Source organism: Drosophila teissieri, chromosome 3R, assembly GCF_016746235.2.
Source record: "Drosophila teissieri strain GT53w chromosome 3R, Prin_Dtei_1.1, whole genome shotgun sequence".
Taxonomy (NCBI): Eukaryota; Metazoa; Arthropoda; class Insecta; order Diptera; family Drosophilidae; genus Drosophila; species Drosophila teissieri.
In genome coordinates, this window is record NC_053032.1 from 30640781 (window position 1) to 30657513 (window position 16733).

Below are 16733 nucleotides of genomic sequence, written 5' to 3' on the forward strand. Positions count from 1 at the left end.
TTGAAAACCTCTTAAAGGTATTCTTAAATTCGCAAATTTTCCAAGCTAATTATTCCCTGCGCTTCCTGCAAGAATCCTTTCGCAGGATCCCGCGTCAGGACGAGACCATAAATCAGCTGTCACAAAATGTAAATCCACCGGCAAAAAAGAAATCGCAGACAATATAAAATTTCAATAACATTCCCGGCGTGTCTTGTCCTTTGGCACAAGGTGCACATGGAGCAGCCACACAGCCACACAGTCGCACATCCAGAGGCAATAAGGATACGGTTCCTTTTTTTGGGCGGAAGGAGCTGGTAAACAGGATCCTAGCGGAAGCAATACACGTTGACACGTCGCACGGATACAAAATGTGGCGCTGTTAGTTCCGCACTTTCGCCGGAGACAAAGGACGGCGGCGTAATGTAACGGAAACTCTATTGAATTGCGATAAAAATCGCGTTTGCCAGCGAGCACCCTTTGAACCCTCCCCCCCTCCAAACCCTCGTCCTTTTCGTCCTTGGGCTGCAGCAGACACGGGTTTAGCCGTTTTAAAGCATACTTTGCGGCTTGTCAACAGGCGGCGAAATTTATTGCAAATGTACGCCAAAAGAGTTGCACGAACCTAGAGACGACTGTGTGTCTAAATGGGTAGTGTGGCTATGGCAAAGGACTTGGGTTAATATGTTAAATAAATTAGATAAAAGAAAAAGTCATACATAGTAGGACTGAACTGTATACTTTTATACACATTTTTATGCCATTTTAAAGCTTACACACATGTCCTTTGAAACGCACATCTTGTATAATAGAGCAACCAACATTCGTGGTCTTCAGAGTGGAATGCTTTGCCCGCTGACAATGTTATCGTTACGGTTATTGATTGACATTTTTTTGCACTGTGCTTGTCGCCACGATTCCTTCCCCTTAACCCTTTGTCACCCCAGCAGCACTGACGGCCAGGGGTTAAGAGAAAGCGACAGCTGGTGCTCTGGTTTCCAGCATCGGTTTGTGTTTCGATGTCGGAGAAGAGTGAAAACCCCAAGAAGCAGTTATCATCTGGGGCAGGTATTCCAAGAACATTTTCCTTTTGCGTCCATATGGCTCGGTGCTGGCTTACACGCACATCCTGTCAGCAGCAGGACCTTCCACGTCCAAAGGACCAAAGAACCAAAGGGCCATTCACATCACCTACACAATGCGAGCGGAGACGCACAATGGCCACATCAATTGTGCATTTCATTTAACTTGCCACGCCCGTGTGACTTTTAAGTGTTGCCGTATACGCTACACGTACACCCCCCAAAAACCCCCCCCGGAAAATTTCCCCCCTCCCCGCTATCGCCGAGTGCTGGACATGACAGCTTCTGCATGAGCAACTCGCTCTCTAAAACTGCCCCTATGGCAAACATGTTGCTGCCAAAAGGCCGAAAGGCCGAAAGCCAAGGCCCGTAGTCTGCAGCCTTTTAGGTGTGTTTAGGTATTATCTTGTGCTGGGTGTGAAGGGGTATTGCTGGTGGCGAGCATGTGGCACCACCCACTGTACACCATCCACCAGCCACCGCCCACAGCAAACTTTGTGTGCGTTTGTGTCATTGTTAAATTTTGCGCTCGAACGATCTGCAACGGATGACATCCGTATGGCAGGCAAGTTACTTTTTGATTTACAGTATGCTACTTTTTGTACCCATTACTTGGGCCGCGGAGCGGGGTATATGGATTAAGGGAGGAATTAGAAATAAATGATTATTATTATTATTAAATTATTAAGTACACAACACTTGGATATAACTTGATTACCTTTAGAAGTCTAAAGAAAGACTTGGGATTATTTTGCTTTACCTTTTAGAAATCTAAAGAAAGTAGTGGGAATCTAAATTGCCTTGAAGGATTCGGCAGATTTCTAACTTGTTCATCAAACGCCTGGCTGCCCCGCCTGACCCCTGACCCCAGACCAGCTTCCTGACCCCGCCATCCAAGCCCCGAATCCTAAGTACCGAACTCCGAATCTCGATCCGGATCCCGATGCGGAGCACTCGTCCTGTCCAAGGTGCAGCAAAGGTTGTCACAAGTCGCCCGCCTGTCGTTTGTTGCTTGTTGGTTGTCGGTTGTTGGCTGTCGTTAGCATTTGGTTTAAATTGCGCAAAATGCGTGTAATTGCTGGAACTGACGATTGAATGAGCCCGTGTATTAGGAGGAGATGCAGACCGAGATGGAGATGGCAGATGGAAGCCGGTCCGGTGGAGATTTAAAGTTTCTGATTTGATTTGAGGCCGAGCTCTATCGTGTATCCTTCAATTCGGAGACCCCTTCTCCAATCCAATCGACCGGCTGACTGTAGTAATTATGAGCGCATTGTTGTGCGAAAAATTGAGTTTCAGTTTCGGAGTTTTCGAGTTTGTTTAGAGCTAAACTTGTGCCGCACTACTTGGATTCTGGGGATGTGGATAGGGATGGGGCTGGTCTGCATCTGGAAGTGGACTCTGGCAGATGTTTCCGTTTCCGCTTCGGGCTGGCAGCAAAGTGAAAGTGTCCGGAAGGCCAGCGAAAGCCGAGTAGTGGCTAGAGAAACTTAATGCTAGTGCCATTAGAATGGGTTCAAATTACATTAAGAAGAGGAGTTTGTACTGAGAAGCTGTACTTTCCTTGATTCATAAAGGGATATTGCATATTCCTCGTACATCAACTTATACACTCTTTATTGTATATCCTTTCCTTTCAAATATTCCTATTTTCGGTTTCACTTCACGCTCAAGTAGGCGCAATTAAAAAACTCCTTTCCCTGCTGCACTTTCCATTTTCGCATTTCCATTTCCATTTGCATGTGCAATGCCTGTTATTATTGCTGTTGATAAAAGATTGCACAATGTTTACTCGCACCACCCACCCACACACCCACGCACCACCGCCCACTGTGCCACGCCCCCCTTTAACCCACTGCATGGCAGCATTTTTCGCAATGGGCAATGCAAATTTGCGGCCGATGCGGTAATTGCCGCTCATTATGGTCAGGCAAATGTGGCCATTGCCATTTGCCAGTTGGCCGGCAAGCCGGGAATATGGCCCGAACCCGGCTGATAAGACAAATGCAGCATCCACCTGCCACGCCCACGCGGTCCAACGCCCCCGCGTTGCACTCGCTTTTAATGCAATTTTTACATTTCGCCCGCGCGAAAGAGGAACCGGTCCATAAGTCACTTTAATGGGCTTTCAATGAGGTGTGCCCCGGGAAAATGGCAAATGCATTAATGGCATTTTAATGTTGAGGTATTCCAATGGGCCTGTGTTCTGCTACCCCCGCTCCCAGGTAAGGGTTAAAGGTCTGAAATTTCAGCCATTTCTCGAAAATTACAAAAAACTTAACTGCTTTAAATGACCATGAAACAGTTTGGGGAAAACTTTAAGCCACAAAAAGGTAGTTGTCGCCCGGGGAAAACATAAATTATTTTGAGCAAATGCCGCAGGAATTTTGTGCTTGCCAAGGAAAAGTTAAGAAGCCAAAAAGTGGTATATATATATAAAATTTTTGGGAATAATTTTCCATGAGATTTATTGGGGAGACTGTACGGTTAACCGAGGTTCGCTGGAATTTATGTGACTGCGTTTGTCATCTTGCCGGCGAAAGGAATTCGAAGGATTCACACCTCCGGAAAATATGCATATGGCTTGAAAAATTCCCCAAAAGCCCCAGACCACATGTCCGATTTAATTTGCTGGAAAATTTAAACAATGAAAAGCGGAAAGCGGAAAGCGGGGGCGGCATAGGAATTAATTCCCAGCCACGGAATGAACTTTGACACCTCGTGCAGCAATTTTGCGGTGGACAAACCTTTTTGGGACTTTGCAACTTTCATGCGAATCCCATTCGCTTTTTTCGGTAGCTTCTCTTTTTTTGTGTTATTCGTGTTTTTTTTTGGGTTTAATGAGCCAGGACCGATGTCGACAGCAACATTATTATTCCAAATAAAAGCGCATTATGCTGGATTATCAACTCAAGTCCGGAGTGGAAATAGAGCGCGTCCCATATGGCGAGAAAGGTAGGAAATGCGAAAACTTAATTTCCATCTGGCACGCCATGTATGAGGCATCCGCATTCCACTGTCCTGGCCAAAGGACATGGGCTACGGGACAGGAGACAGGGGATACAGGACATGGGACACAGGACATGGGACACGGGACACTTGACCACTGCCACCCCCTCGGTGGGTTTGGCTTAATGAATGTGCCGAGTCGTCCTTTCCACAATTTGGCCATCCTGTCCTCGCCGCTTTGCAATTAAATGTGAAAATGTTGAAAATAATTTGCATTACGTCCCTGGCTTATCGCCTCTGCAATTAAGGTAGTTTCTGTAAGGGTTCTGTTTGCTCCGCAAGGATGGGTGAATGATTTTTTGGGGAATTTAATTACTGCAAGGATTTAATTATGTCATCCCCAAAGGAGCTTAGTGCCACATGTCCGGCGAATGAAATTAAAAACACACGAAGATTGACAGAATCTGGCAAATTGTCCAATCGTCCAGTGTTTTAACTGCCAGCAAATTTGATCTGGCTGCAGGACAAAGCCCAAAATCCACACTCAATTTACCTGCATTGTCCTGGATGTGCACTGCACATCCTTTGTCCACCGATTTTATTGGCGGATTTTCGCACTTGAGAATCTTTTTCATCGCACACCCGTAAACCGTTCGTTTATTTTAAATGCAATGCAAAAATCGCACGCTGACAATGAGCGGAAATGAATTATGTTTGAAAAGCCCCATCACCATCACCTCACCTCTTGCAGGGAATTTTTGGACCAGCTCCTCCTCCTGGTGCTCCTCCTGCTGCTCCTGGTCCTGGGTTTCTGGATTTTTGTACCACCGCTGAGGTGGCGCTATATTGTGCCATTGTGCAGCATTGTGCGAGTGCATTTCGCGTTGCACAGTCACAGTTTATTGTTGCCACGCGGAGGCAGACAAATAAATCAATGACAGCGCGACTTTATTGTTTCGCTCACAGAAATATTGCCTTTATAATATAAAACAGCGGCCAGGCACTCCGCCCGATCGTGCCCGGCTGATAAATAATAAAATACCTATAGGGAGCATCCCCCGGGAGTTGGGGATCGCCATCTCGGGCTGCCTTCACATACATACATATATATTAAATGGGCTGCGGTCTGGCCATCTATTGACAAATTTTGAATGATGTACGGCAATAAAAATCCATTAATTGTGGCGCGCGAAGGGAGCACCGAACCTGATTTCCCCATGGGGCTCGAAAGGGTTCAAAGAACCACTATAGCTGATATTTAATAATAGGTAGTTTAAAATATAACTACTAACTCTTCCAAACACCAATTCATCACTTGTAAGATTCCATGAGATGCCTTTTAAAGTGTTTCATCACTTGGCAAACTTTACGACTTCCATCTCAAAGACTTAAATAGGGAAAACCCAAACCTCAAGCGGATCCCGTCCTTAATCCAACTAATACGACTCAATTTAAACACCGCTAAATCAACAACTGCCACTCAGGAGGAAAGTCGGGGAAAATGCGAGGAAAATGCGAGGCAAGTGCCGAGAAAACCCTCTCCGACTTCCAGCTCGTAGATTGAATAAACTGTGAGTAAAATTAAAAGTGCCACAAGACGCTGTAGAAGGCGGGGCAACTTCATCCGAAGCACGAAGGACGAAGTCAGCTGGAGCAAATTCGTACACCTACAGGACATCCGCCCACTCGAACATTTTGAACAAGTTCCATCAGAGTGCGCCGCATTTTTACGCTTCTTTTGGTTCATTTTCAATGCATTTAACTTGAGTGACTCTTTAATCCTTGTAAGTATCTTAGCGGAAAGGAAGAGCTCCTTTCAGGACCCACTCCCCCCCTCTTCCCCTCCTGCTGCCCCTGGCATCTTTAGCTACAATATTTATTTACCTTGCGCCTTTTGTGCCCACGTGCAGTTTCTTCGCTCTTCCTTCATCTATACGAGTATGGCCCGAGACCTCGACTTCCTTTCCCAATTTCGCTGTCGTCGCTTTGCAGCTACGTGTCCGGAGTCCTGAGTCCTGAGTCCTTGAGGGCGCACGAGCAGCGGGGGCGGGGCTGTCTGCCACTTGGCATATTTTAAATACATTTCATGCGCTCCTGAGCTCGGTTTTCTTGTGCTGCCAATGCTGCCGAAGCTGCCGCCTTGCTGCTCGAGGATATTTACTTCTTGAAAATATGTTTACTCGTGTTGTGCATATTTTAATCGTTTACTTTGCCACAGACTTTTTCGGCAGTGCCTTCTTCCCATCCTCCTTTCCTCCTCCCTTTGTCTGTTCTATATGTCTTTCCTGTTTGAGTTACGTTTAAGTTAAATAAGCCATGCGAGTCCTTTTCCTGCTCCCCCTCCTTTTCGACTAATTTAAGTCGGAATTTAAAGTGGTTTGGTAGAAAGATTCCTTGACTTGCTTGATTTTCCTTGCATTTTAACTTCCTTCTTCCACATTTACTATAAAACTATACAAAATGCACCTAGCGAGCAGGTGTTTGCTACTTTTCTCTCTCCACCCATTGGTACGCTATCCTTTCCTGATGAATTCTAATGAGCTGCAGAAGATACGAGTATCGCACTTTTATCTCAGGAGCCTCCAGGCGATTCGTTAGCTCACGAGATGCGCTTCGACGCGTTTTGGTTGCTTGGATTGGAGGTATGTAATGCAAACTGAAGGGGGAATGGGGCTTTAAAGCGCACAAAGTTTGGCTCACAAATAGCCAGAGGCTCGAAGCAGTTGTCTGCCAAAGTTGGTCCTTAAATATCTGAGAAACAGTGTTTCAAGCTAGGAATTTACATGTGTACAAGTATTCATAGCACCCATTGATGCTTATCGAATATTAAAGGTAATGCCCATCCAAACGCATGCAGCGAAAGTCTTCACCCCTTTGGCGATTCCCTTTGATTGCTCAGTTTGTCGTAAAACTTTGGGCTCTTCTTCCACTTCCACTTTAACTTCCACTTCAACCCCACTTTGGCTTTGATTCCCGGGGAACGCCTGTTGAAATTATTTCAATTAAGTTTCTTACAAACCAACCCACTCCCTCCCTCGAAATTCCCCCGGAAAAGCTGCCTTGGCAACCTTCCGCAAGGACTTTCTTTCATTAGTTGCGCTTGTTTTTGTTTCGCCCCGAAAATTTATTGTCAGGTTCGATGGCTCGGGCAAAGTTTTTATTGCACGCGCGCGGATTTTGCCTCTTGTTTGCTGGCTTTTGATTATTCAAATTAAGCTTAATTGTTAAGGTGGCCAGGGTTTCATTGCCGATGGCCGATGGGCCATAAAAGTATTGCCCTTATTGGGGCAGCACTTTGGTTTAGTTTTCGTTGGTGCAGAATGGGCGCAGCAACTAAGTTTGAACTCCACTCGCTGCTGTTTGCAGTTGGAAGCCTCAAAGAGCGGAAACGTTTTCAGTGCCAAATATTTTTTGCTCTTTTTTTTGCTTCCAGCATTTTGCGGTGTACCTTTTTGTGACACTCCCCCTTCCGGCGACCACTCTCAAATGAGCGCACAAAAAGGACTCATTTTGGGACTGTCTTCGGACGAAGGGATGCCCTTTATTCTGGCATTGGAACATTAGTTGTATTAGTGCTATACAGAACTAGAAACTATTTGAGTACCCATATGAAATGGTTCCAACGAACTCAATGTAATATTTATGCCATTAGTTTTGGACATGACTTAAATATTATTTATACTATGTATTATCAAACATCCCAAACCCTTTAAACCATCTACCCCCTCACAAGTACAGGGTATTCGCGAATGCAGTGCAGAAACACAGAATGTTGACCAGCGGGAATGGCGCGAAATTCGTGCATTAAATGGAGTGGACTTCCGGTTGGTGAAAGCTGCGGCATCGAGTGCCGGGATCCTCCAGCGAGGATATTTTGGCAGGACGAGCGAGGGATGGGCGAGGGATGGGAGAGGGATGGATGGTAGATGGAATCAACTGGCGAATTTATGCCCACTGGCCAATAATCCATTTTTAGGGCCATCAACCAAACCGAAATATTGGCTCATCCATTGTTTCCGTGCTAATTGTTTGGGACTACTTTTGCCAGCAATTTGCCATTCGCCAGTGAAAATCCCCGCCCTTCCGCTCTCAGTGCCGCCCACTTTTCTTTCGTTTTTTTTTTTGTTTTTTTTTGGCTTTAGGGGGGAGACGGGGAAGGTGGATGGATTTGCGGGCACAGCTGCTGCGATGGCTTGCAATTATTTTGCAAACAATGAAATTGTTGCTGCGTGTGCAAACATAAAATCAAATTGTGTGTAGGTGTGTGCAGCTGTTGCGCCACAGATACAAAGATACGTACACAGAGATACGGGGACCGAATACAGACACAGCTTCGGATACAAAGATACTTGTGAGGTGTCGCATCTGCCGGCGAACATTCGCCTTGATTTGATTTTACCTATTTGGGGGACTCCGCAGTCCATAGATATGCAAATTGCTTGTCGGCGGCATGGCAGGTGATGGCTCCATAAAAACCATGTAATCAATATGCAGCCGAAACAGAAGGAAAACTCAGAACACAGGAAACCTGTGCCATTACGCACTTGGCATTTACTCCGCAGTAAAGCAAAGCACCGCAAATGAATTTAAATCAGCCCGGGCGAGGATAGCGATTCGCTAACAAAGTGCAAATCGAGCGAAATAAATCACGGCCCATGCGACACGGAGCCACAAAACTTGCGATCTGGCTAAATTAATCACGTGGCCATACATCAAAACAAACAGATCATGACAAATGCAGAGCGCAAATCGAGCAGGAACTCCTACTTTTCCTTTTTTCCCCTTTGCCGAAGACACCTCGTGCATTGTCCGCCACTGAAACTCCTGCATTTGGATGCTCCATTGAGTTGGGATACTCTTCTTGAAAAATCTTATTCAGATACGCTGAATGTATTACTCAAAGCTTAGGTGTTCTGAAGATACGTATGCATGCAATACTGTAGAGAAGCACAAGTCTGTTTATTTCATTAAGAGGGCATTCATCAGTCGACTTTCTTCAGCTATTTTCCCCATCATGCTGCTGCTTTAATTAAAATCATTTTTACGTTTGCTGGCTGCGCTTTTTCCACGTGAAATTCCACCGCAGAACAAAGCGGAGACCCAGACGACACAGCATAGCCGTCATGTTCGCTTGTCTAGAAATGTGTCCTCCGCTGGCCAGGTTTGCATCCAACACCAACTCCATTAGCAGCCCAGCAGCCCAGCAGCCCAGCATCCCACCATTTCACCATCCCGCTTCCGTGTCCATGCCCATTCCCATTCCCAAGCCCATTCCCATTATATTCCCTGTAAAGTCCCCGAGTCTCCGGCCAATGCCAACGCATAAATTATGCTTCGTTGTCGTTTAGGGAAAAAGTAGCAGATCCGACTCCGTCTGAGGTGACAAAAGGTACCGAGCACTGAGTACTGAGTACTGAGCACTGAAGAAATGGAAGACTTGCTGCGGGAAATTTCTTGGCAGGCAGAAAATAGATTTCGCCGACTAACTGACTGGCTGGCTGTTTGGCTGGTTGGCTTCATTGTCCGAGGCGCAATGGAGTTTTAATTGTCCAACGGGGCCACATAAATTTAAGCTGCGCGATTTAAGATTTTCTAAAACATTTGAAGTCAATCTATCGCAGCCTCTTAATGGTCAGCCAGGTGCCAAGAGGAGAAGGGCCCAGGCCCATTCCCCCATCCACCAGACAAGACCGCAAAACACAGAAAACATAGAAAACACACAGAAAACACAATTTGTCTGTGCAAAAACAGAAACAGAAGTTTTGGCCAGCAGCCAGCAGACAGGAGACAGGAGACAGGAGAACTCTTAAAGTGTAACCAAACCAAACCGCTGCGAGAGAGGGAAATGTTTTGCATTTCAAATTGCATTTTAATCGCATTTCAACCTGAAATGCCATTAGACATAATTCGTTTAGCTGCATTTGTCATTGGCCCAGCTCAGTGCTATGTGAGCCCTCTGCTATTTGCTGGCCAAATCATTTCGATATGGCCATATTTGGGCGCTTCTCTACGGCGGAGGACAATTGACGAACGTCCGCACACGTAAATCAACTTTGGCATTGATTTCCACTGGATGGCTGGACTGAAATGGGACTGGGACTGGGACTGGGACTGGCTGATTGCGATTTGTATGCAACTGTCCGGCAGATTATGCAATCAGTCCACTCCCCATGTCAAATTCAAATTCGTCCGTAAACTCGGCCGTAATTGATTGTGAGCCATCGCCCGTCCACTGTCCACTGTCCACTGTCCACTGTCCACTGGCATTTAATCAATTTATGCCCGGTGCCCGAATTGTCATTCGCCCTGTCGAGAGTGCTGACTGAGTACGTCGCGGGTATCGAGTACTTGTCGATCGATGCCGGTGCACTGCACCCGCTGCTCTGCCTTGGCACCTGTCACCACCTCCCACCGAATGATCGATCTGTGCACCGCGAAAAATGCCAAATAACTGAGAAATAAATACAATGTTAGAGGCACTGGGCTGGTATCTCCTTTTATAGAGCTGCTTAAAAGTATGTGATGTTCAAAATAATATTCTTTAGTTATGTGAGTCTTAGTATTTCAAGACATTGTAAACTCTTTTGGGGGAATTTTCCTATAGAGTCAACCTTTACCCACTGTGAATGGCTGGGGGCAATGTCTCTTTCATTCTTTTCTCTAACTTGCTCAGGTATAAATAGACCACTCACCTTGCGGATGAAGGTGTTGAAAGGCAGGTCCATCGATTGATCGCCCGATCGCTGGCACATCTAGATTTAGATTTAAAGCGACACCCATCGCCATCGATTTTCCCGCGCTGACCCTGAGTGCGGCAGAGACATGAATTCCTTTCTTCTTTCACGATTTATATGCGAGTTTTTCGCCGGCCTTTTGGCCAGCTGCTCGAAAAACTCAATTTCCTGCGCGAGGACTGGGGTGCCCATCAAATGCTTTACGACGGCAGACCGCAACTTGAAATTTAACACACGTTGTACACACACGCACACACACAGTCGCTTTTGACCCCTTTGGTCTGTCTGGGTTGCTACTTTTTCATTTTTCACATGTAATGTGTGTAATCAAAGTAGCAAAATCCAAATCATATTTCCTTCATTGACCACAAAATGTGGGCGGCCAACCCTTTTCCCTTGCTTTCCCTTTTGCAACCCACACACATTCATCTTCGGTGCGCATATAAAACATTTTACTAGATTTAGATTTATACAATCAATGCTCTCCGCCTCGGAACATTTCTTAACCTTGTTGGATACGTTTTTTTCTCTATTTCTCTATTCTGCTGTGGGCAAAATTATTGGTCTGCGCATATGTAATCATCTCTGTGGAAAAGTAGAGGTTTGTTGGGCCGAGGACACACCATAAAGTGCACACAATCAGATCGAAATTCGTTTTTAGGTACAACTCCTTTGAGCCTGTGAGTATGAGGGTGTATGCGACTGTCTTGGGTTCGCTTCATGGCTCATAGTTCAAGGTTTAGGGTTCAGTTCATTCCCTTGTCATCCTGGATTTCCTGTGCAGGACACTGGCAGTTCCAGCAGGCTGGATGGGTCTGCAGTTGGGCACTTGGTAGTCAGCAGGACTTTTTCGCATATGTCGGCAATTTTTTATTTATCGACATTGCGTTTTATTAAAAGGTGTTGGACGCTAGAATGGGCAACTTCAAGATATGTATAGCGTAAAATATGTTTTCCCCCGGGGGAAAATCCTATATTAATACAGACTATCAGTCTTATTATTATAGCAGGCAACTCAAACAAAAGGTAATTTTGAAGTGGGTTCTAACCAGCAAAACTGCCGAGTCAGTTGGTTCAGGGGTCGGGGGTCAGGATATGGGGCCAAAGGTCTGACACCAACACGTCGCTTGGCGGTGGGCGAGAGTTCATTATTAAAAGTTTTTAAAAGCAGATAAGTGCACAGACTGATAGAGATACGAATATCCCAGCTTGGCAAACAACACAGCCTCATCCACACGCAAAACAGAAGTAGCACTGAGCAAAATCTTTCCTTCTTTGTAACTCATTTAAGACTAATCGCAGCTAATATGCGCCTAGCTGAGATTCAATTAATTACCAACAATGCTTTAAATAAATAACGAATATATTGTTATTCCATGACCTAATTTTAATTAGCATTTTCTTGCAGTGCAGTGAAACGATAACGATAGCCCCTGCTCGGGCGCCACTTCACCTCTAATTGAAACATTAAGTTGCACATCACGTACGCGGTGTCAGACACTAGACGCCACCAACGGGTGGCCGGGAATCGGGATGGGAATCGGGATGGGAATCGGGCTGGGAATCGGGGGATGGGGGTCACCTAGGAGTATGCTAAAATGCGGCTGCGGTGGCCTTTGGTTTCACCTTGGTGCTGGAGCAGATGCCCCTCCTTACAGCCCCACGACGACTTTCAGGGACTATCAACCACTCAGCACTTTATTTTTCCGTGTTGGCATTTTAAAAAGGCATTCAAGCTGAGCTCCGTGGGTTTTTGCTAAGTGTGTGCAGAGTGATTATGCCGGAAATTTGTTTGTCTATGATTTCGTAGAGGTTCCCCCCTTCGCTGGCGGCAGGCAGGGTCTGATGAAAATCTGCCGCCTTTCGCGTATCCACTCGGTCATCACTGTGGGGGAATTTGGAATTACAGGGTTTTGAATTCGGGTTAACGACTAACGCCATCAGCTCACCCCACTTGGAACCCACAATCACTGGGCAGGATGCATGTCTTGTGAGCGGATCTCCCTTACCATCCGTATCCAAATTGTACCAGAAGATGGCGGTTCCAGCCTGGGGAGACACAGAATATCCCACGTTTCCAAAGACGGTGGCTCCTCCCTGTTCGACATCACTCAACTGCAAAGTGTGGCACATTTTAATTAATCATTATTATTAATAATCCCTATAAATACTCACATAGAACAGCACAGTGGCAATGCGATCGCCCAAAACTTTCGATTGGCGACTACGTTTGCCGGTGTAATTACTAGACGCAAAATCAAAGTAATCCGTGTGCAGAAAGTAGTGTCCACCTATGCCGTAGTTAATCACCTGCAACATGCATAAGTCTTAGTTACATACTTTTTTCTGTCTTATTTAGTAGGCATGTACCTGAAAATCTTCCGAGTCAGCCAAGTCAAAACCAGTCATGTCCACAATACGCCTAGTGATGCTCCTGGTCAGCTCGTTGCTCTCCTTTTTGAGCCAATAGCCCTTGGCAGTTCTTCCCCTGCTCGTTTTGGCTTTTCTTTCCCTATGAACCCTGGTGTTTTTCATATTCTGAGCAGCCTTGCCTATCAACATGGATATTTCTCGGGCAGAGAGCACCTTGTGGTAGAGAACCACATAGGGATGCAATCCGATTTGCTCGGTTTTGAGTGGAGCCAAGCGAAGGAATGGAGTCGTGGTGAAGTTATAGAAACAGTGCAGTCTAGTGGAGCTCTCATGGGGTGCGTTGCAGCTCAATTTGAATGCATTTGCCATTGGAACTTTCTGCTCCTTGTTATCCTTAGGGAATGGGTTTGGTTGCCTCTCAATAAGGTCCTGTGTGCTTTTCCACAGTCGCAGAAGACGCGCATCGTAGGGCTTAAGCTTCAAGCAATTGTGCAGCAGAGGCAAGGCTTTTGAATAGTGTTCTAAGTAACTGCGGTTAAGTTTGGTATAACTAACTAACTAACAACTAACTTTCTTTGAAGTGGGACTCGGCAAGTAATCGTAGAACCTCCACTTCATCGATTAGCAGGTGCCTTGGGATGATTAGACGTTCCTCTTGGAGGCGCTGAGGCACTTCCTGCAGCCATTGAACAGCTGCCGATGGTCTACTTTTAATGGCCAGGTGATCAGCTACTGAAAGAATGTCTGCAGAACTCATGCTGACACTTTAGATAGAGAGCTAAACTTATTAAACTTTTTATAATTATAGGTGTTAAATGGCACTCACTTGTACTGCTTGCCATTAATGTTGCCATTAATAAAATCTAAAATTTTCAGGTCATAGAGACTCTGAATGCGTTCTATTCCGGCGCATGCATCCCACAAGTCGAGTTCAGTGGGAAGCTCATCCTTCCAGCTGTCAAATGCTTTTATTTGCGAGATCCCCACTGGCTGCTCCATGTACTTGCCCCACTGGATCCAATCCTGATGCAAACGTCGGATGAGTGAAAAGGCATTCAGAGGATTGGACAGATAGAATATAGCATTGCGCCCTCCTTTCTCGTTTTCCGCACGCATCACTGTGATTTGACTTGGGAAATATGTTACCCAAAACGTTTAGATTGGTGACTTGCCAGACTTACCTGCGAATTATCTGCAGCTTCTGCTCCAGGGCATTTGTGTAGTTATCGAGGTTGTCTATCAGTTTCCTTTCCAGCTCCAAAAGCGGCACCATTGTCACCAGTGACAGGGAGTGACTCCTCTCAAGAGGTCGTTGTCCAAGGACCAACGTGCTGTGAAACAGCAACACCAGGAGATATCCTGGTAGAGTAATCCATTGCTTGTTCTTCGATGCCATGTATTGCCGTAATTGTGAGTTTTTCATTTGACGTTTATTCAGGCCTACTAAGTATATACTTTTCCTTAAAAAGCTTGTTACATTTGCTACTATATTTCTTGCATAAATTGTATTTTTGGGTGCATATTCCGAAGAATGCAAGTTAATTCAAGCTGAAGGTTTTAAGCAGCGCCTAATGAACATCTGGCCTCGTTCGCGAATCCACTCAGTCATCACTGCCAAATAGGTAAAAATAAAGGTAAATCAAGCTAAGATTTAGAATTTCATTAAATCAAACCCCATTTAGAGCCCACCATCACGGGGCAGGCAGCGTGCAGAGTCGAGGGATCACAGTGTCCATCCGTATGAAGGTTGTACCAGAGGAGTGCTGTTCCCGCCCGAGGATAGATGGTATATCCCGACTTGGGAAACACCGTGGCTCCACCCTGTTCCACATCGGACAGCTAGGGGTGAAGACAAGTGTCACAGATCATAAGAAAAGTAAATAAATAAACTCACATAAAATAAAACAGTTGCAATTCGGTCTCCAAAATGTTCGGCCAATGCGACTTCCTTGTAAGGGATTTTTGTCAAGTTAAAGTAGTCCTTGTGCATGTTATAGTGGCCACCAATGCCATAATTGATTATCTGCGTTTGGTTAACCAATTAGTTAGCACTTAGTCAAGGGCCTCAACTGGCAACTTACCTGAAACTTTTCCGCTTCCGTCAAATCGAAGCCCGTCATATCGCGTATACGCCGTGTAATGCGTTTGGTTAGCTCGTTGAACTCCTTCTTAATCCAACGAGCCTTGACGGTTCTTAGCCGCTTGAAGGCCGATCCTTTGGCTTGGAAGACACCGCTAGCTTTTAAATCAGATGTAGCTAGTTCTATTAGCTGTGCGGATTCCTGCGCAGAGAGCACATCATGGTAAAGCACCACATAGGGACTCAATCCAACTAGTTCCATTTTGAGAGGTGCAAAACGCAGAAATGGCGTGGTGCTAAAGTTGTAGGAGCAGTGGAGTTTAGTAGATGTTTTAAGCAAACCCCTGCAACTTAATTTAAATGCCTTCTCTAGAGCTTTTTCGGGTCGTTTCTCTTTTTCAATTGTGCCATTCCTCTGGTCTCCTATCAACTCATTGATTTTAAGCCGTAGTCGTATGAAATAAGCTCTTTGGGGCTCAATCTTCAGGCACCTTTCAACCAAAGTCAGTGCTTTTGAGTATTTGTCTAAGCGATATTGATTAGAACTAATATTATTGAAGGTACATAGACTTACTTTCATTTAAATGGCATTCTGCAAGTAGTTTTAGAACTTCTAATTCTGCTATTGCCAAGTGTGGTGGTATCAGCAAAATATCTTGCTGAAGTCGCTTGGAAACCTGCTGCAGCCATTGAACGCCTTCCAGTTCAGCTTTCCCTTTAGCAAGTTGATAACCAACTGCAAAAACATCCGCAGAACTCATGCTAAAGCTGAGCAAGTTTACCAAAAATAGTAAGATATTCCCAGAACTCTTGATAATACATACTTGTATTGGCAACCGTCTATTTTTCCCTGTACAATGTCTTCAACTTTAAGGTCATAAATGCTTTTTATGCGGACAATGCCGGCACAGGCATCGCACAAGTCCGTGTTTGTGGGAAGATCTGTCTTCCAACTACCAAAGTTTCTTATTTGAACAGTGCCAACTGGCTGCATCATATAGGTCCGCCACTTGGGCCAATCCTGGTGTAATCTTCGGATGAGGGAATGAGCATTCAGGGGATTGAACAGGTAGAACATAGCATCTTTCCGTCCCTTTGCGTTCTCTGCCCTGAGAACTGGAATGTAACTAGAGCAGAGAAATTGAATGATTTAATATGTCACACTTCACAAACTCATCACCTTCGTAAGACCTGCAGCTTTTGCTCCAGAACATTGGCATAGTCCTCAAGGTTGTCGATCAGCTTCTTCTCCAATTCAAGAAGTGGTGGCATTGAAGCCACCGATAAAGCATGGTGTTGCTCCAAACTATTGCCCCAAGTTAGTGCGACTATCAGCAGCAGGAACAGAATAGATACTTGAAATTGCCTCCATTTTGAGGTCATTGAAACCTTGAACCCTTTCTAGAATTTAAAGTTCCAGAATATATGATATTTAGTTTGTTAAGAATGTTGTTGCTAGATCTACTCAGATGCCAAGACCATCTGGCATTCATATAGACCATATAGAAATAGAAAACCTTTTTCTTATCTTGTGCT

General features: G+C 45.3%; 2 protein-coding genes across 4 annotated transcripts; both read right to left on the bottom strand.

Moving 5' to 3' along the window:
- Positions 1 to 12424: 12424 nt before the first annotated feature.
- Positions 12425 to 14652, bottom strand: LOC122621627 (prolyl 4-hydroxylase subunit alpha-2-like). 3 transcript variants are annotated; one of them, XM_043799555.1, is made up of 7 exons: positions 14299 to 14652; positions 13944 to 14246; positions 13688 to 13881; positions 13115 to 13623; positions 12920 to 13054; positions 12694 to 12859; positions 12425 to 12629 (listed from the first exon to the last, which is right to left on the bottom strand). In XM_043799555.1, exons 1-7 carry the CDS (start codon positions 14538 to 14540, stop codon positions 12541 to 12543), a joined length of 1638 nt encoding a protein of 545 aa, XP_043655490.1. In that variant the 5' UTR covers positions 14541 to 14652; the 3' UTR covers positions 12425 to 12540. The 3 variants fall into 3 exon arrangements, with proteins under 3 accessions (XP_043655490.1, XP_043655489.1, XP_043655493.1); XM_043799554.1 differs by having other exon boundaries at positions 13115 to 13638; positions 14299 to 14651; XM_043799558.1 differs by having other exon boundaries at positions 13115 to 13638; positions 13944 to 14235; positions 14299 to 14576.
- LOC122621629 (prolyl 4-hydroxylase subunit alpha-2-like) lies at positions 14587 to 16684 on the bottom strand. The gene is made up of 7 exons (XM_043799560.1): positions 16378 to 16684; positions 16022 to 16324; positions 15772 to 15965; positions 15199 to 15722; positions 15012 to 15140; positions 14791 to 14956; positions 14587 to 14728 (listed from the first exon to the last, which is right to left on the bottom strand). The coding sequence occupies exons 1-7, from the start codon at positions 16578 to 16580 to the stop codon at positions 14661 to 14663; spliced, it is 1587 nt and encodes a 528-aa protein (XP_043655495.1). The 5' UTR covers positions 16581 to 16684; the 3' UTR covers positions 14587 to 14660.
- Positions 16685 to 16733: the final 49 nt, after the last annotated feature.